The 19,390-nt window shown below is 39.9% G+C and overlaps 5 protein-coding genes and 1 long non-coding RNA gene across 13 annotated transcripts in view; 4 read left to right on the forward strand and 2 right to left on the reverse strand.

Moving 5' to 3' along the window:
* Nucleotides 1-964, forward strand: part of LOC135170565 (janus kinase and microtubule-interacting protein 3-like) — a 33,423-nt gene extending 32,459 nt beyond the window's left edge. For all 6 annotated transcript variants that reach the window (XM_064136523.1, XM_064136518.1, XM_064136521.1 and 3 more), the window contains one exon: nucleotides 50-964. The gene's annotated coding sequence lies outside the window, so the exon portion shown is untranslated. The remainder of the gene's footprint in view (nucleotides 1-49) is intronic.
* On the reverse strand, nucleotides 495-2,115 carry LOC135170583 (uncharacterized). The gene is made up of 3 exons (XR_010300400.1): nucleotides 1,696-2,115; nucleotides 1,191-1,503; nucleotides 495-1,094 (listed from the first exon to the last, which is right to left on the reverse strand). It is a non-coding gene; the product is annotated as an uncharacterized LOC135170583 (long non-coding RNA).
* On the forward strand, nucleotides 1,840-5,586 carry LOC135170569 (uncharacterized). Of its 2 annotated transcripts, none has more exons than XM_064136533.1 (9): nucleotides 1,840-2,163; nucleotides 2,635-2,730; nucleotides 3,131-3,286; nucleotides 3,357-3,488; nucleotides 3,551-3,732; nucleotides 4,158-4,249; nucleotides 4,425-4,624; nucleotides 4,790-4,932; nucleotides 5,427-5,586. In XM_064136533.1, the coding sequence occupies exons 1-9, from the start codon at nucleotides 1,963-1,965 to the stop codon at nucleotides 5,584-5,586; spliced, it is 1,362 nt and encodes a 453-aa protein (XP_063992603.1). In that variant the 5' UTR covers nucleotides 1,840-1,962. The 2 variants fall into 2 exon arrangements, with proteins under 2 accessions (XP_063992603.1, XP_063992602.1); XM_064136532.1 differs by having other exon boundaries at nucleotides 1,845-2,163; nucleotides 4,778-4,932.
* A 495-nt stretch (nucleotides 5,587-6,081) lies between these two features.
* LOC135170574 (uncharacterized) lies at nucleotides 6,082-7,786 on the reverse strand. Its single transcript, XM_064136538.1, has 2 exons — nucleotides 7,426-7,786; nucleotides 6,082-7,014 (listed from the first exon to the last, which is right to left on the reverse strand). The coding sequence occupies exons 1-2, from the start codon at nucleotides 7,489-7,491 to the stop codon at nucleotides 6,082-6,084; spliced, it is 999 nt and encodes a 332-aa protein (XP_063992608.1). The 5' UTR covers nucleotides 7,492-7,786.
* Nucleotides 7,787-8,835: 1,049 nt separating this feature from the next.
* Nucleotides 8,836-11,742, forward strand: LOC135170389 (U4/U6 small nuclear ribonucleoprotein Prp3). 2 transcript variants are annotated; one of them, XM_064136161.1, is made up of 5 exons: nucleotides 8,836-9,187; nucleotides 9,277-9,402; nucleotides 9,739-9,944; nucleotides 10,047-11,188; nucleotides 11,254-11,742. In XM_064136161.1, the coding sequence occupies exons 2-5, from the start codon at nucleotides 9,288-9,290 to the stop codon at nucleotides 11,651-11,653; spliced, it is 1,863 nt and encodes a 620-aa protein (XP_063992231.1). In that variant the 5' UTR covers nucleotides 8,836-9,187; nucleotides 9,277-9,287; the 3' UTR covers nucleotides 11,654-11,742. The 2 variants fall into 2 exon arrangements, with proteins under 2 accessions (XP_063992231.1, XP_063992230.1); XM_064136160.1 differs by having other exon boundaries at nucleotides 8,836-9,402.
* A 1,295-nt stretch (nucleotides 11,743-13,037) lies between these two features.
* Nucleotides 13,038-18,753, forward strand: LOC135170355 (peroxidasin homolog pxn-2-like). Its single transcript, XM_064136094.1, has 8 exons — nucleotides 13,038-13,304; nucleotides 14,454-15,237; nucleotides 15,545-15,972; nucleotides 16,094-16,341; nucleotides 16,916-17,165; nucleotides 17,232-17,350; nucleotides 17,427-17,586; nucleotides 18,027-18,753. The coding sequence occupies exons 1-8, from the start codon at nucleotides 13,285-13,287 to the stop codon at nucleotides 18,100-18,102; spliced, it is 2,085 nt and encodes a 694-aa protein (XP_063992164.1). The 5' UTR covers nucleotides 13,038-13,284; the 3' UTR covers nucleotides 18,103-18,753.
* Nucleotides 18,754-19,390: the final 637 nt, after the last annotated feature.

Here is a 19,390-nt window from a genome sequence, read left to right on the forward strand (position 1 = left end):
TTCTGGCAGAAATTTTTCGAGTATTTTTCAAACTACTTTTTTTCAACAGGACAATACTGCTGGCGCTGCTTGGTACCCAAGTGATGACCAGGAACGGTACGTCCTACCGCACGAATGAGGACACTCCAAACGATCGTCAAATTCAAATTTCACCGCGAAATACTGTAATTGAATATTCAAATATCCTCTAAAATCTCCTCCAATCAACGAGACGTTGATGATCCCAGTTCGTCCACTACTTCCGAATAATCTACCCAAACGTACCTACTAGCGATCGACCGATATCACGAATTGAATCTCATCGAACGCTACGATTAAATGTCAAAAGCAATGAAAAAACGACGAGTGAACTTTGTAATACTGACTACGAAAAACGTGTGTTTGTGTACCTATTCATCTATTATGCGTTTGATTTTTTTTCGATTTCCCAGTTAAGAGTTTGCGCAGGATCTCCCAAAATGAAATATCACCCTCACTAGAAGTGGACGATACCACTCGATATATCGATACATCAACCAGAAAATTATCGACAAAAAAATCGACCTTTTGGGCGTCAAAAAATCCACAGAAAAATATCAACTGCAGAAATATTAATTGAAAAAATCAATATCAAGAGAAAAATATGAATATATCAATATATTATAGTACTTCCCACGATATATCGAGTCATATCGATCATCTCTAGTTATCACTAAGCGAATCGTCTCGCTATTACAGCGATCAATCAATATATTAATCGAACTTGCCCCGATTTTGATGAATGAGATAGGTTTAGGGTTCAGGTAATCTCTAGTCGATTATTGTTAATATCAAAGTTTATAAACTTCAGATAATCCGAGGATCGAGTTTAAACTTTTTGTCGAGACATTTGAACTAGTTTAACGTTAGTCTAAGTATTTTGATTGATTTTACGAATGATTGCATGACTACGTTTTATTCAAATAAAAAAACATGCTCATTGTAACTTGCGTTGTTGATTATCCCCCGACGACTCCGAGTTTCCATCGACCTTCTTGCAACGTCTTCCCTGCAGACACGAAACTTCACCACTCACTGGGGGCTCACAACCTGTTTTACCGACACCACTCGCGACTCTAGTGAGTGAAAATTCCAGAAAAATGTGAAATGAGAATTAACACTAGAGGACATTTGAGGTGTTACTTGTCATCCATTAACGGATTGATATTCACCGCGACGCCCATTAGGACCGAAGGCAACGCCAGTTCCATCATACGGACGCGTTCAGCCAGAGCTTCATGTCGTCTCTCCAATGAGGCATTTCTCTTCTCGTAATGACGCACTAGATTACTCCAACAGCTTTGTCTCTTCACTTTCTCGGGATTCACCAACGGATTCGACATGATTTCACTTTTCAGATCAGATTTCACGTAAAATTTTCGACGAATGGAGACTGTCTGGGAGGACGCCAAGACGAACCGGAAGTGGAACGGTGGCGTCACCTGTTCATCAGTTGATTTCCGGTCTTCACTTATTTTTTTCGCCCTTCACAACACGAAAACACCAAAAACCCGGTTAATGAATTGAACCAAAAAATATCGAACGCGAAAATATTAATAAAAAAATTAATATCGAAGTGGAAGAAAGCGAGAATTCCATTGTACGGACGCGTTCCGCGAAAATCTCATGTCATCTCCAATTAGGCACTTCCCTCTTCGTAATGACGCACTGGATTACCTCAAAAACTTTGTCTCTTGTATTTGTAGGGACTCACTAACAGATTCAACATTATTTCACTTTCTAAATGAGAGATTACACGTTAAAATTTCCACCGACTGGCGATTGCCTCGGAGGGACGCCAAGACTGAAACCGGAAATGAGACGGTGGCGCCACATGTCCTATGAGTTGATTTCCGGTTTTCACTTATTTTTTTCGCCGTTGAAAACACCAAAAAACGCGGTTAATGAATTAAAACGAAAATTACAGTAGTGGGGAGTGATTAAATGGGTCAAACATCATCTGGAGCTGGTCCAGGAGCCTCGGGAAACGAGACATCTCACTGTTCCTTTTGCGAAAATCCATCCTGTTATGAAGAGGTCCCCCTAACCTCCCCCGAAGTGCCTGAAGAAGCCGTTCCACCGGATCGTAATCGCAGTTTGGACGAGTTGGCTCGGAAATTCGACAGTATTTTAGATAAAGCGAAAGTGAGAGAATAAAAAATCGAGGGTGTGACGTTGAGTGGGGTAAAATGGGCACCTTTTTGTCTGAATTCATGGACTGGTAATAACAAATGTCAAATCAGTTCATCGTATTCTTCGGATACTAGACCGATCAGTTATAAAGAAGAAAAATGTGATGACGAAAGTTATTTAATTAATTATTGTGATGACAGCAGTTGAATTGAGTTCCTAATGAATTCGTGAGTCGTTAGTTCTCTACGCTGTGTTTACATGTATTGGGTTGTCAGGACGTCTGACTCATTGACCTGCCAATTCGCAAGTCTCCAAATACCTCATTCATGTGTTTATGTTTGTTGAAACATAACAATTTACAGACACGAGAATGAAATTTATTTCTTAGACCTCGTCATTTTACCCCACGTGTCCGTCTCGCTCGAGTCTCCCCTACCAAATAATTACTGAATGAACAAACGAATTGTTCCAATTAACCAACAGACCCTGGGGCTTCAGGAGCTGGTCCCACCGATCGAGGAAACAGCGGCAACACTGAAGAACCTGGCGAGGCCAGGTCCGTCTCAAGTTCCCAGCGAAGTGAGTTATCCTCGTTTGAACGAATCAATTCTGGCTTTCCAGGGAAAATCTAACCCTGCAAACGTTTTGGGGAGGTAATGGGGCAAATAAACAGTTCTCAATTAATGCAAAATATCTCTGGATCCAAGACAGGCAGTCCAATCATAGCTAAGACATTTTTTGCAGAGAAAATCGAGCCCCACAAAAAAGTTCTTGACAAAAATTTTGATATTTATCTCTGATTTCACTTCATTAAAATTTTGCAACTGCGATAGGTCTGGTCCACTTACCCCAGCCTCCCCTTATCGCTCGATGGATAAATTATCATAATTTTATCATTGCAGAGTCTGCTCCAGCCCTGGAAAGCCTATTAATCCTCTGACAAACATCGAAACTGAAAAAAAATATCGATATTTCATAGCCAGGACTCTCTTGCAACTGCAATGAGTGGGGCCCAGATGTCGTTAGTCCCCAAGGCAACTGGATTTGCAATCCATGCGGTGATAAATGTCAATGCGATAAGACCTGGTACATTCCGTCTGTCAGTAAAAAAATATCGCACATATGTGACCCTGAGGTGAATGAAATGCCTGATACATGTTTTGGTGAATGTAAATTATATTCTGACTTGTTCATCTGTATTCCAGCCCCTGAAAGAGAAAGGATTTTGCGAAGAGACGGATCCATCAATCGCCAGGATCAGAGGTCATAATGAGGTGGCTCCAGTCAATGATGAATCCTCTCGGAGTCAGATTGAAGTGTCGTCTGATCATGTCCCGGTGAGTTTGATTTTTTGCGGATAATTGTTGATGTGACTCGACGATAAATGTACCTACTCCAGTCTGGGGCACCCAAATATCCGGTGGAACCTAGTGCCAGTCGTGAGGGAGAAAGTGGAGCTACTTGTCCGTGCGGCTGCGGGTACTATCAGCAAGGGGAATTCAAAGTTTGTCCTTGTGGATGTGGGACCATTATTGAAATTGTTGATGATGATGGAGAATATCTCGGCGGCAGAGATGGAGGGTAATTAAATTATTTGGGTCAACTAGAATTTAGAGACCTGGAGATCAGATTAAAAATTGAGTTGCGGAGGAGTGTATGGGCAAAGATCGACGTTAATATTATTTTCACAACTATTTAGGGCACAAATACACGTGTGAAAATTTTTTATAAAAATATTTAATCCATTGGCTACTGATTCCATCGGAATTTGCTAGAAACTCTCCTGGATCCGTATTAAATCGTGAGAAATCCTTGTTAAAATTGACCGAATTGTCTACGAGAGCAATCAATCATACTTATTAATTCTCATTTTCTTTGCCATTATGCAATCCTCTTCACGTAACGTCAATGTTCGTGGATAATGATCGATCGAACTTCAAGACTCGTTCGAATAATGGAACAAATTACTAGGAATTATTTTTACTGTACTATTATTAATGAACTAGGCCCTGTTGTGTCTGCGGCAATGAACTCAATAACGAGTTGATCCATAACCCGGAGCCATCGTCCAAGGTTTTCTCGGCACCGAATGATACTGGTAACGAAATAAATCGCTTAAGAAAGGATTATATTGAGAAGCTTCGTGACTTTGCTAGACATTTTTGTTTATTTATTTTTGGTTGATTTTATTAATGAATTAAGTAGCGAAGCGGCGAAACGTCTGTGGTCAGCAAATAATTTTCGACTCTTTAATCTTCGGTACGAAAATTTAGGATTGATGTCAGCATTCGAAATGCTGCAAGCCAAGTGTCGCATAAAAGACGGAATGATTGCTGTTCTGGCTGAGGAGATCAGGAATTCCGGTCATGTCAATCACATCGTTGAGAATTTAGGTGCGCCTTGTTTACCACGCGTTGCTGTTGACTTCGATCGGTCTATGCTGTGCGATTATCTCAGAAGTCCATCGCTTCCGGTTAGTTGAATTCAATGACGAAATTTGTCAACAAACAACTGAATAGAAACTAATTTTTTCAGCAGATCTAGAGAATTCGCTAATTTTTCAATTAAATTTTTTCAAACTCGTGCATGACAAATTCGACCTGAGTTATATTATTCTTGATGACAGGATCTGTCGCAGAAGCGAGTTCGTATCGAGGACGATACAGTGCCGAAGCCAACGAATTTCCGGATTGTCAGGTCGATACTCAACTCATTATTCGTCGCCTGGGATCCGCCTGAATCGCTGTGTAAACTTCGAGGATTTGAGATTGCAGTTAATGGGTAATCAAAACTTTTTATAACAGGGAGACTCTTTTTCATCTACCGTAAAAGCGCCGGCTGTTGCCATTGACCCAGTTTCGGGTATTAAAAAAATTTTACAGGATAACCTAGCGATTACAGTAGACAAATTTTTTAAATGAAGAAAAAACCTAAACGAATGAATAAACTGGGGTGTTTTTATTTTTATTAAAAATTCCACAGCACATTTATTATGTAGTAATAGCTTTATTTCTCAGCTCTAATATTCCAATTTATTCATTCGATTTTTTCAAATAAAATGAGAAAAAATATATAATGGAATTTTAGATCGAGAATTTCTTCTATTGCTGTTTCAAAAATGTTTCTGCAGTAGCCTTGCGAAATTATTGCGAAGATAGTATTTTTCTGGGAAATTGTTCGCGTGGGATTTTAAACAACGAACAACTCCCCTTTAAAAATGAAACGACATTAAAATTATTAAAAACTGAGTGAAGAACATACGCTGAATTTTTTAGGATCGTAACGTCCCGAGTTGGATCACCGACGAGAACCCAGGCAATTTTAACTTCCGTTGACTTGACAAAACCAACGGTTCTCACCTTATACGCAGTTGCCACGAATGGTCACATATCGGACTCGTCGACAATAACTTTTCCAGCTAGTAAAGGCCCATGAAAATAAAACTGGAAGAAAAACCAGTGACCCCCTTAGTTTACCCTGTGAATCCAGAGAAGTCGTCCCGGTCATTCATCCAAAGTCAGATGATTTTTTCATATGATTTTTTATTACCGTTACGTCAATGTTCCTGCCCCCTGCCCTTTCGCAGGCGAATCCTCCAGATGTGGGAAATTTCAAGAGACGCTTGTATCGTGTAATCATCACGAAAGCTTGGAATTTACTCTTACTTCAGATACGTTTCTTTTTGTCTCATTACACGCTTACATTTCTCATTATTAAGATGGAAATGTTTTTCAATTTCTTCTGAAATGATCGACAAACAGAAGTTCGATTTTTAATTTGTGGAGACGTATTTATTCAGAGGAAGATAGTGGAAATTCCATGTGAAGTGACATTTAATCGAAATTTCAAGGATTTCAAATATTAATAAATCGTATTAACGATTGTGGAAATTATTTATACTTTGTCCACTGCACCGCGAATATCCTACGATCAAAGTCCCTTCGTCCTGGGAATATACAGAATTTTCCTCCTATCGACAAGATCATCGATACTATTCAAATCGGGCAGAACATCTGGAATTTTAATGCGAGCGCTATTCGCAAAAGGTCTCTCGGTTGCTAAAAATCCCAGTGGCTTGACTTTTTCTCTCTCCAGGGGATAATAAATTTCCGTACTAGTGCTTTTTGGATAGTAAGGATCCTCCTCGTTCCCATTAAATCCGGACGGTTCAATATTAAGAGAGGGAATGGGAAACTCGGTTCCAGCAGTTGTTCTTGCTGTACTCGTGATTGCACCAGCTACCGTGCGATGAACTCCATCCACTGGATTATGAATGGACCTCGCAGCCTCGCCTTGAGGATAATTACTCTTTTGTGGGAAAAACGGTTTCGTCGTGCTCGTCGTCTTCCCCTCGAACCTCAGATTTCTGGGCTTTTCCTCGCGCACAAACTCATTCGCATCTCGAGATTTGAACTGAACAGATGGTTCACTCGTCGGGACAAAATTGGGCCGACTTTTATCGCCCTTTTTCGTAATCGAGCTTCGTAGAAAAACCGTTGAACTCATCGTGAATGTCGTCGACTTCTTGGAGTCCTCGGTGGGCGCCTGGAGGAACACCGAGGGCTCCGGAGATATTCGGAAGGACCGGGAAAGTGTGCTGGAACCACCGAAACCCGACACTTTGTCATTTTTATCTCCTTGAGGAACTTGGGAAATTAATTTTTCCGCCTTCTGACAGTTTACCAGGTGCGCGTGGTCGCAGACAAGAGTCTCTTGGCAGAACTTTGTCTCTTTTGGGCAGTAGTACGTGAATTTATTGCCATGATTGTCGCAGGTGTGGTACACTTCGCAGTTGGAGTCGATGTCGGCGTAAAATCCTGTGCCCCTTCCTCGGCAGGAGAACACGTCGGGGGCTGGTGAATCCTGGAATTGTTGAGGGAACTTACACAGGGAGTTGGAGATCGGAAAAATTATTCTACTGGGACTGGACTTCGATTCGCGAACTGGTAAGAGCAGATAAATCACTAGACCATTGACTACCTTTTGATGAATATCTCGAAATCGAAGGAAGGTAGCGAAATTTTTGTGTGAACATTTTTTATGCAGTAAATTGAGTACTATAAGAAATGTTATCACAAAAATTTCGCTATCTCTCTTAGATTCGAAGATATTACTCCCAAACTTGTTGTAAGCACTTGTTTCGTATTATTCGCCGACGAATAGTACCTTTCGCGAATTAAAAAAAATGATTAAGGGAAATAAAAAATTTTTAGCGCAGAAATTTTGGTCTAGACCCTTTGCCAGAATAGTTTAATTCACTTGTGCTGTACTCACAGAATCCCCTCGTCCCCAGACAGTACAGATGATCGCGAACAGCCACGTGACACGGTTTAATGTCATTGTATCATGTGAGAATGAAGGCGACTATAATCGAAAGATCCGCGGAGGCATTGAGCCCACCGAGATGAGTGAAGTGAAAGTGAGAAGAATGTTTAGGACTGAGGCTTTTCGCCTTGCGTTATCCACCACCACCGTTTCTACTCCTTCTCCTTCCTCCAGTTGTGTTTATTTCCCGTTACCTTATCGAGTATTTTTGCCTCGATGAATAAAAACGCAAAGATATTTTTTATTCCAGGAAGAAGGGCAGGGGGACCACGTGCTGAGAATTGCCCCCGGGGAAGAGGGAAAATGTGGAGCCACTCGACCGGAGAACAATGTGATTCGCGAGACGTACTCGACTTGTCAATGGATTTGTTGTGAAATTTCCCATTTCAGGTCGTAACTCGCGAATCTTTGATGGGCTCTTGACGATTTTTTTTACTTTTTATTCTGCTGCCATTGTTTAATGCCCCGAGGTCCGGAGCTGGAGTAATCCTGAGGGGAAGGACGTAGGATTGTCGCAGAGGGCATGAGACAAAAAACTTTGTGTGGTAAGAGGATTTGTATGAAGGTCCTTGGCATCGTGACCTATTTGAGGGGATCGTCGAAAGGTCGAAGACAGGTTCGAACTTCTGATCATCATTTTGAATCGACGTCTATAGAAAAAAACCTTTAATATAGGACGTATCTGGAGTTCAGATATTTATTATAATTTTCAACGAAATTGTTAAATTATCTAAAATTTTTTAGTGAAGTTTGAAATGAAAAATAGTAGGAAAATTCATTCAATTGAATTGTCGGTGTGTGTGTTTTAATCATTAGATAAAAAATTATAATAAATAAAGATATTAAGAAGAGTTTTTGTTCAACCCACCGACTTTTTTATCCGACGAAAAAAAAATTATTTCAATCAAGAACATTAATGAATAATTAGTATAATTGATGATATTGCGACTCATATAATTTTTCGAATCAAATGCGTTGTAGTTTTCCAAATTGTTTAAATTCAGGGAATGCTCCACGAATAACATAAAATTTTATTTGTTTCATTAGTTTGTTTATTTACCCTGTGGCAATGAGTGTTTCCCCTGTGGCACACAGAGGTCAATACTTGTTGCAAGATCGACCATAAACAAAATTATAAAGAAAGTCAAACTCATGTGCGTCGTTAAGCCTTTAATGTTGTACGCCACCGTCGTGGCATTTTTCAGGGGGGAGTCCCCCCGCCCCTTGACAAATCCAACATATGTAGTGATCCCCCCCCCGGTGCCACATTGTCCACTAGCCAATAATTAAACAATTAAATTATTGAACTCCCAACGATTTTTTATCGACATGGCTTGATGCTATTGCCAAATATCAATTGTTACTTATCTGCTGAGCAAACTTATATTGATCTTGTTCAATTATTTATTTACAAAAGAATAAAACACTGCCGGTCAAGAGAACACCTCACTACCCGACAACTCAGGAACATAACCTCAACCGCACATCAAACGTAATTGTGAGCCAAACGAGTGCACTCTAAGACCGAACAATCATTCGTATGAAATATGAAAACTTCACTAATAATTGTCAATTGTTGTGCACAAAAAGTGAATTGATAATCAAACCATTGATTGTGATCAAGTTTGGACTTGAAAAAGCTCTCGGAGCAGCTACGTATCAGTCGTTTAACCTCAACTCCTGTTGGGGTTATGATAGGAAATAGCAAAAGGTTTTACTAATTTTATAAAATCAACTTATCAAATTAATTGTACATAAATAATATTTGTGGATTTAAAATGTCGTACTTGACGAGAAAAGAGATTGATGAAATGAAGCCAGAAATTGAGAAGGCTGTGCATAAATTTCTGGGGTTCGCTGAACCTGCCATTGTTACCACTGCTGTCAATTGTATTGTTTCTGGATATGACAAACGTAAAACCGCAGGTTCGTAAAATAAATCATCATAATCTGTATTTGATTTCCTTCTGAGCCCTAACGATCATGAATGAATCCCCCTTCACCCTCAATTATCCCACATGAATATAAATAGTTATTCGCACGAAGTTTCGCCAATTATTCATCAACTTTTGTGCCTCATGATTTTTATTCGATTATTAATTGATCTTCTATCTGTTTTCTGTCAAAAATACCGCCCAATCAAAGCTTCAAACCTAAAAAAATGAACAGTTCTGGTTGTTATCTGCTGCTGTCTGTCAGTCAGTCACAATAATTGTTCTTACCATCGCTGAAATGTTCTTAACATCCTTCGCAATTTTGCAGATAAATTGTCAGCGCTGTTGGAGGATAAAAAGGCGATGAAACTCACCGATAAAGTGTTCACCATGTACGAGGACGTGAAAGCACTCCAGAAGAGTAAAAAACGGTCCCATACGGAGGACAAGGAGAAAGACAGAGATGCGAAAAAATCGAAAATCGCAGACGAACCAGAGAATGGAAACTCTGGCAGCACATTATCACCAGACAAGGTATTTTTTTAAATAAAAAATGGCAATCGGATGTTCCAAATTACGGTGATAAGTTGAAAGTTGAAACAGTAATAAATTCTCCTACAAAACTTCGACTTTCAGATAAAACAAATGATGCTGAATGCCCAACGAGAAATAGAAGAAAGAAAACGAGCGCTTCGTTCCCTGAAACAGGACGATAACTCTCCAATGCAGCCCCCGAAGTCCCGAGACACCGTTCCTCTGGCAAGTTCAATGTACACCCAGGGTTTGCTGAGCAAAACTGACTCAGACAAAGCGCGAAAATTGGCCGCCCTGCACGCGCAGATAAAAAACAAACTGAGTTCAGGCCTCCTGAACAACGTGAGTGTCCCCGACAAACCAACGCCCCTGATCCTGGACGAATCAGGTCGAACGGTGGACATAACAGGTAAAGAGGTCCAACTGACCCAAGTGGTACCAACCCTGAAGGCCAATATTCGTGCGAAGAAGCGAGAGGAATTCAAAGCACAGCTTCAGGACTCAAAGGGTCCTGAGGAGATTCAGGACACTCACTTTTTCGATACGAGAATTGGTGTGAAGGCAGCTGCTCGTAGTAAAAGGGCTTTAAAATTTCACGAGCCCGGAAAATTCCAGCAACAAGCTGACAGAATACGAATGAAGGCCCAGTTGGAGAAGCTCCAGAACGAGATAAGTCAGATAGCGAGAAAAACTGGAATAAGTTCAGCAACAAAATTAGCCCTGATAGCACCAAAAACCGAAGCTCTCAACGAGGATGTGCCCAATGTCGAGTGGTGGGACTCGGTGATACTCACGAATGGTTACCCAAGTGATGATGAATCAGTGCAGATCAAGACAGCAACAATAACAAATCTCGTGGAGCATCCGACCCAGATGAGACCACCGACAGATCCACTGAGGCCAGCTTACATGCCTGTTTTTCTCACCAAGAAGGAGAGGAAGAAGCTCAGGAGGCAGAATCGCCGGGAGGCCTGGAAGGAGGAGCAGGAGAAAATTCGTCTTGGTCTTGAACCCCCACCAGAACCCAAACTCAGAATTTCAAATTTGATGAGGGTATTGGGGAACGAGGCGGTCCAAGATCCAACGAAGATTGAGGCACATGTCAGGCAGCAGATGGCGAAGAGGCTGAAGGCTCATGAGGATGCAAATGCTGCGAGGAGGCTTACTGCTGATCAGAGGAGGGAAAAAAAGGCGAGGAAACTTAAGGAGGACACTTCCTTGGGGGTTCATGTGGCTGTTTATAGGTGAGTCTTCGGAGATCCTTTAAATTTTGCGCAGAAAATCAGTCAAACTAATGTTTTAATTACAGAATACGAGATTTATTGAACAACGCGTCGAAGAAGTACAAAGTGGAGACCAATGCCAAGCAGCTCTACCTCACCGGCTGTGTCATGTTATTCAGAGACTGCAACGTTGTTGTTGTCGAGGGCGGTGCGAAGCAGTTGATGAAGTACCACAGACTGATGACAGTTCGAATAAAATGGGAGGAAGATATCGTTAAGGACAATGATGGCAATGACGTGCCCAACAAGTGCGTTCTAGTGTGGCGGGGTACCAGTAAGCAACGTCACTTTGGTGATATTAAATTCAAAGTTTGTCCCATTGAGAAAATGGCTCGGGAACACTTTAAAAAACACCAGGTGGAGCATTACTGGGATCTTGCTTACAGCGGAGCTGTTCTCGATGTCACTGATGACGTCAGTACATGAGGTTTATTGTGAATATTAATAACAATTTGAGATGTATGGGATAGCAGTTTGATTGATAATAAAATTGATAAGAATTTTTTTCATGGAAAGAGTTGATGAAATTTTTTTTATCATTTTCCATAATTAAACGGTGAAATGAGGGTAATGAGTTTAATTATGAATTGAAACTTCCCAATACGTCGGGAAATAAAATTACGAATTGTAAGTAAAATATTAATTATTTGCTTGAATTCATAATTTTATGGCGATTCGTGAAAATGCTGAGGGAAAATGGCAATTTTTTTTCTGGGAGAAAGGGAAGAAATGTTTTTCTCTTTTTCGCAGAACGAATCCTTCAGCATTGGACCGAGAAACTGCGGTACAAGTCGAAGGTAGGACACGTGGCCTTGCCACCCACGGCTCCACAATGAAATGTCATCTGGGTACTTTGGCTTGTGCCTCGTTTTGTGAGCGTGTACGTGTATTCACTCACGTGATTGATAATCTCTTCACCATTCTTCTCTTCGCTCGAATATTTTCTCGTCTGCAGCGATATTGGGGGATTCCATTGTCCAAATCTACAGACAATTAGCATAACGTTATGGCTGTCTGGCCACTTACCCAAGAGATTATGCAAAAGAATAACTAACACGTTGTCCCGAGTGTTGGGTGAATGAAGGCGTAAGGAGTGGCGCGTAAAAGTAACGATCTTCTTCCTTTTCTCGAACATTACCATAAATTTTTCGTTTCCGTTATGATCCTTTCAGAGGTGTTTAAATTTCATTACTGTAACTAATCATTCATTATGACTGGAAATAATTATTTATCTTTTTCTCATTATCACTTCGAAAAACCTCAGAATATTTTTTTTGTTTGACAGTTTGTTAAATCAGAAAAGTCTACGTATTATTTATAAGTAAATTTATTGTGTATTTTATTCTGTTCATTCATTCATTAATTATCTATGAAAAATTGTAATCACCGGCACACGCGATATTTATGTCTTCAAAAAAAATTATTTTTTGGGAAGAAAAATCCTTGACATTTCGAGAGAAAATCTTGTAACGCTTTTGTGATTTTGACGTTGGAGGCCGACGTGAAGTCGGTGTAGAAAACTTTCTGATTTTATTCTGTAAATTTTAACAACAAAATTTCATCGGGAAGTTCAGTAATTGCGCTTTACAATATAATTACCCCCTCAGAACCAGTTACGTGCCTCAAATGAACACAATCAGGCTCGAATTATTCGATGGATATGGGGTGTGGTACCTGCGATGATTAAAACCCTTCCTCTGCTCTAGTGCCATTTCCACACTCCCGTTCCGCATTATCCCCATTTTTAATCATTTGAATGAAAACAGTCATGTGACGATTGACATCTTACGATAAAGATCCCTTGCCGTGAGACCCCACTCTCCATTTGAATCCAGGAGCTCGTGTACTTTCGTTCCATGCAGCCGCTGATTCTACCTTCAGAAGTCAACCAGTCGCGCGTTCTAGCATAACCGGTGTGCCACAGAAAATCATATTGCACTTTAAAACGTATTATTTATTCTTGATTAATTTCCCGCGAAGTGTCAGATGCTGCTGCTATCCAATTAGCTGAGGAACCGAATAACAATTAAGTCAGTACCCCCATCAGACATTTAGAAATGTTTGTTTATATTCAATGGTAAGTTAGCGTGACCTTAATAACAAATAATCGCTTAGTGAACACCCACTAGTCTAATGAATTCCATGAATTATTATATTCATTATAATTGTGATTATCTATACAATTAAAATTATTGTTATCATCGCTTAATTGGGGCGATCCATCCACGTTTAAAAATGTACGTGAATTTGTGTATAAATTTATGTTAAAGATTGCAATTTTTTAATTATTACCTAACTTGTTTTCAAAAGAGAATTGTAAAATTTTATAATTCATAATATTTTAATTAATCGATAGTTTGATTTGATAACAGCTTTTAAATTAATTAGTTGATCACTTGTTCGCTAGACAATCAAATTTTTTTTAATTGCTCAGAATTTTATAGTTAAAATCCTCGAATAACAACAAACAATTTTTTTTTTTTCATTCATTTTTTACGGATATACCTTGAAGAGATTAAATAATGGAACGGCATAGAGAATTCCAAGCTAATCTCACTTATGAACACATCTCGTTGAGCGATCTTTAAAGAATAGAGAATGAAAATCGGCTTATCCGATCACGGGATAGTCGTTAACTTGATCAATTACCTTCGAACTCCCATAGAAATTGCGTAAGTCGAGTCACAGGATCAGGAAGAGTCCTAAATGTCAGGCTTGTTGTATGGAAATCAACGTAATTGGGTGAAAAAATAACAATTAATGGAAATAAATGGAACACCCCTCAATGTTTAATAGGATCCTCCTGACAATTAATAAATATTGTTTAATAATTTATCCCCAAAATTATTCTGGTAAAATCATTTTTATATCACAAAAAATTGTATTTTCAAAATACATGATTTGGGTCCAGTCCAGCTATTTTTCAACGCAACAAAAAAGAATAAAATGAAATCATAAATATAATTTCGCATAAAAAATAAAACCCCAGATAAAATCAAAGATATGAAAAATCGTTTAGAAATTCACCAAATCCCGACGTAATTCCCCACCATAAAAGGAAAAAAATCATCAACCACCGTAGCGCTTCATAAACAGTTATCCTCACCATCACCATATTGAAATTCCCAATTCAAAAGATCGAGGGATGTGGGTCACGGTAATTTAGCTTACGAACCCGCTTGAATAATGATCTCAAGACAATGTGATAATTTTTTTTATTTTTCAGCATATCTCTTTTTTCAGTCCTTGTGCGACTGTCTGGGGCGGTATTTTTGCCGTCGCGAATGCTGGAGGATCTTTCCCGACGGGCCAACGATACAGTGGATAAATACGATAGAACAGAGGCCGCTATATCTATGTCTAGAACAAAGTTAAAGCACGGCTCACCTTCGTGGTACCTCGGGGCATCACACGATATGTCTGAAGCAGCTCATAATTTATCGAGACACGCACTCAGAAGTGAGACAATGGCAATTATACTCGTTGAGGCATTGCACATGTCCCCCAGGGATGCTGTATCACTGCTACCAGCGATGTCCTTGACCCCCAGCATATGTCATGACACGGGGAATGTGATGGTCAGGAGTGCCAGTGACTGCAGAGCCCACATGACATACAGAACACACTCGGGAAGATGTAATAATCCCTCGCATCCTAATTGGGGTGCGGCCTTGGAGGCATACAGCAGAATCCTCCCCCCTGAGTACCAGGATGGGGTGTCCTTGCCGAAAACGATGGCACCAAGTGCTCGACAAGTGTCAACTGCTGTTCACTCGGGTGGTCATGACTCCAGACATCCTTTCCTCATGGCTATGACAGCACTTTTTGGACAGTTTGTTGCACACGACTTGGCTCACACCCCTAAAATGAAATTGAATGGGGGTGAGAGGCTGAAATGCTGCGATGTCGATTTTCAGTATTTTCATCCTGAGTGTTTTCCCATCAGGGCTGATGCACCCGTTGGGTGTATGGAGTATGCGAGGTCCGCTGTACATCCGGGAAATGTCCAGGTAATTTTTGGGGGTGGGGGGGGGAGGGGAGATTTGTGGAAGGGACATTAACCGCAATTTTTTTCTTTATTTTTCACTCCACTTATTATTGGTTATTATCAGTTATTAATTATTAATTTCATATGATGAATTGATTATACATTTTTCGAACGTTTGTTGATAATAAATAAATGATTGGGATATTTTAAATTTATTTATGGAAATATTGTCGATGTGAATCATTTATTTAGTGTTTAGTACTTAAGTTATTTTGGAAATTCGATGGTAATTTATAAATTTATGGTTATTTACCTGTTTTCATGTTTAGGGATGTAAACTAGGTCCCAGACAGCAGTTGAACCAGGCAACATCCTTCCTGGATTTGTCTCCAATCTACGGCAGCTCGGAGGAGACAGCAAGTAGTCTACGCTCCGGTAAGGGCGGACTCCTCAACACTCAGCGAAAAAACCTGCCGATGGCGTCGCAGAACTCTGAAAACTGCAGGAGCGACAACAAAGCTCTGCCCTGCTTCTACAGTGGTGATTCTCGGATCAATGAACACCCTGGAATAGCTCTCATGCACATATTGTTCCTGAGGGAGCACAACAGAGTCGCTGAACAATTATCAAAATTAAATCCTCACTGGGACGACGAGAAAATTTATCAGGAGACGAGGAGAATTGTTATCGGTGAGATGCAGCACATCACTTATAATGAATTTCTACCGGCAATTCTGGGCGAAAGCAATCTCGAGAGGTAACAAATTTACCAATAATTAATTGTTTAAATTGTTGCAGTATAAATTTCAATATTTTTTTTATTTTTTAACGCAACGAAAATTTGTTGCGCTCGTTATGATCGTTCGGTACCTTCCCAGGTTCAATTTACGACCGATGAAATTGGGTTACTTCACGAAATACGATTCGAGAATCGATCCCACTGTTGGCAATGCCCCGGCGTCTGCTGGGCTATTCTTTATTGCCGCCCTCACACCTAAAACACTCGACCTGGTTGACTCGAGTACGGCTGCCAAGTCGGGTGAAAGATCACTGTATTCGGCTTTCTATGCTCCCCAAGAGCTGTACGAGGCTGGGGCCATCGATCGACTCATTGCTGGAGCCACTGGTGAGTCCCATTTCTTTACGTTACATAAAGACTTTATGGGAATGCTTTCCCGGAACTGCATGGCTCTTACAAAATTTGTGAACAAATCGCAGCATTCAACGTCTCGTGTGCAATTGTCCGAATTTTCAAAAGATTATTTTTCATTTCGTGAATGACAAATGGGAAGAAAAGAAATTTTTTTGCGACGATGATGTAACGGAATGGGTCTGAGGATTTATTTTGCATTCAATACGAAATGTTTCATTGTTAATGGAATATTGGATCATTTTTTAATACTTTTTTTGCTGGCAACTGGAGCCCAACAGAATTAAAAATAATAAATTCAGTTAAATTTAAATAAATTCAGGAATTCTTTATATATATGACGCTCAAAAATTTGGAATTTTCCTGAAAATTCATGATTTTTCAACCCTTAAATCGTACCCAGCGTCACTACCCTCAAAATTAACCCTCAATCATCCCCTAAATTTCTTTTTTTTCTGACAGTCCAAAAGGATAATTTTTTCTACTATTTCATAAGTCCTCGAAAAATGTTCCCTATTTTTCAATAGAAAAATCTATTCCTCTGACTCAGCCGGGCACTCCAGAAAGCCCTATCCCCCGAGCCTAAACGAAATATTCCTCGAGCGATACTTCCACGACGGAAAGACCGCCGATACCGCCGTTGATTACGTCGCCCAAGTGATTCAAGAAGGCAGAGATCATGGCCTGGCCTCCTACACTGGCTGGAGGGCATTCTGCCAACTGCCCGAGGTGAAGACCTTCAGAGATCTCGGGGGCACCATGTCAAAGGAAACAATCGACAGATTACAACGTGTCTACAGGTAATAATCACCCACAACTCACCCGGTCTCTCATTATAATCAATATCCGATTGTCTCTATTCAAAGAAATGTGGAGGATATCGACCTTGTGACCGGTGCCCTGTCGGAGGTTGCAGTTCAGGACGCTGTGATGGGACCGACCTTTTTATGTTTACTGGGACACACTTTCAGAAATGCTCGTCTCGGTATTCCATTAATTATTGTTTGTTATTGCGCAATTACCGGGGGAATTGTCGCTCACTGATTGTCGTTGATCAACAGGTGACAGATATTGGTATGAAAATGGAAAGACACCGGGGGCTTTTGATGTGAAACAACTCGGGGAAATACGGAGGAGCAGTATGGCGAAAATCCTGTGCGATAATGGGGACCGACTGAAGAAGGTTCAGCCCAGGGCTTTTCTCCTTAAGGACCCATTTTTGTAAGTGAAAATATTCCGTTAAAATTGGGGAAACGATCGGAGAATTCACGTGACGATTACTTCACTTTTACACCCATCGATTCAAATTTTATTGAAAATTATAGAGAATTGTTTATTTAATTTATGTGAGAGAAACTCATCACGTAAAAATATAGAAAAATGCAGAATATTTTACTTTTCCTTTTTTGTTAGAAAATAAATAAAAAAGAAGGACTGAATTTTTTTTTTTAAACAGTTGAATAGAACAGTTGAATAATTAGTTTATAATTATAAAATTGTGCTGATAGCTCCAGCGAAATATTCTCTCCAGTTTTCATTCGAAATTGAATTCTGTCGTGTTTTTCCACGAAATGTTTTACCCCGAGCCATGATGTTTTACAATTTTCCCAGGGAATTGAGTTTTTCTTTCATCTCCATTTTCATGTACTCTTTCTCCTCAGGAACGAAATGACCGACTGCACAATGTACCAAAGTAGAGGTATGAACCTGTCCGCGTGGAAAGAGTCTCACAATTAGAAATGAAAAGAGATAATTGTACCCTATAAACCTGAGAGAATAAAAAAAAAAAGGCGGAAACATCTTATTTGCGGACTTTTTCGCGTTCGCGTGCGTTTTACGCACCAACGTAACACCAGAGCTGACCTGGACCCATGGAATGCCACGAAAAACCTCCGCATCAAGTTATCTAGTGCGCAAAACAGTGATATTTGACGAAAAAAAACATTGCATTCACTGCTGGGAACGATAATCCAATGCAGAGCGTTAAATACAATTTGTTAAATAAGTGTAATTGTAACTTTCTACAATGGACGAGTGGGGGTGGGTTGGAGGGGATCAACGAGAGAATTAACATCAGAAGGGAACTGACCTTTTGAACCTCGAGTTGGCTGCGTAACAGTCGTTACCATTTGCGAGGAGCTAATGGGTATCGAGAGTCATGTGATGCCGGGAGGCACCTCGAGGAGCCTCTCCACAGCAATTTATTGTTATGAAACAAACACGTACTCATCGTTAACACAATCGCGACCTCAAACTGGATTAAATTATATCGAGTTATTTAAATTGTTGGATGAGTGGGTGGAGATGACCAGGAGTGGAAATATTTGCCATTCGATGTGACGTTTGCTTGTAATTCTATAGAAATAAAAATAAAATGTTTAAAAAATTCGCAAACCCTGTATTTATCCAGGTGTATGTCAGACTGAACGTGATCACTCACATTGACATTGGCATTAATCCTAATTTTTTTATATTAATTAGAAAGCGAAAAAAAGTTGACTCTATTTGTTGCAAATTTTTTTGACGGTTTTCTTTTGGAGATAATTTTTTTTTCACTTATTTTGCGTTGCCTGGAGCTTTAGTGGAATTAATTAGTGCTATTTTATAATCTTTCCATCAAAATCTCCGATAATTCAATTGCTTAAATAATCGAAAAATTCCATTCATCGAAGAGATGACAGTTGTTAGTGTGCGATACTTGATTCCTTGACCCCAGATTGATCCTTTAATCTCGAGTACCAGCTGTGTGATGCTAATCAAGGTGCGGCACACGACATAACAGATTTACCATTCGTATCCTCTCGCCTCAGATCCACCATGTGAAAAAAAAAATGGTATTTGTATTGCGAAAGTAATCTATTAGACGCTGAACTACACATTTGACATTTAAGTAGAAAAAGTTTAGGTCCTGAGGTCGAAGCTGGAGGACTGAGATGTGTGAAATCGGAGTAAAATGGGGAACTTCTAGGTGGAAATACACACTGGAAACCTTGATCCATTGACCTGCTTTTGATGTACGTGAATG

The sequence above is a fragment of the Diachasmimorpha longicaudata genome, chromosome 17 (assembly GCF_034640455.1).
Source record: "Diachasmimorpha longicaudata isolate KC_UGA_2023 chromosome 17, iyDiaLong2, whole genome shotgun sequence".
Taxonomy (NCBI): domain Eukaryota; kingdom Metazoa; phylum Arthropoda; class Insecta; order Hymenoptera; family Braconidae; genus Diachasmimorpha; species Diachasmimorpha longicaudata.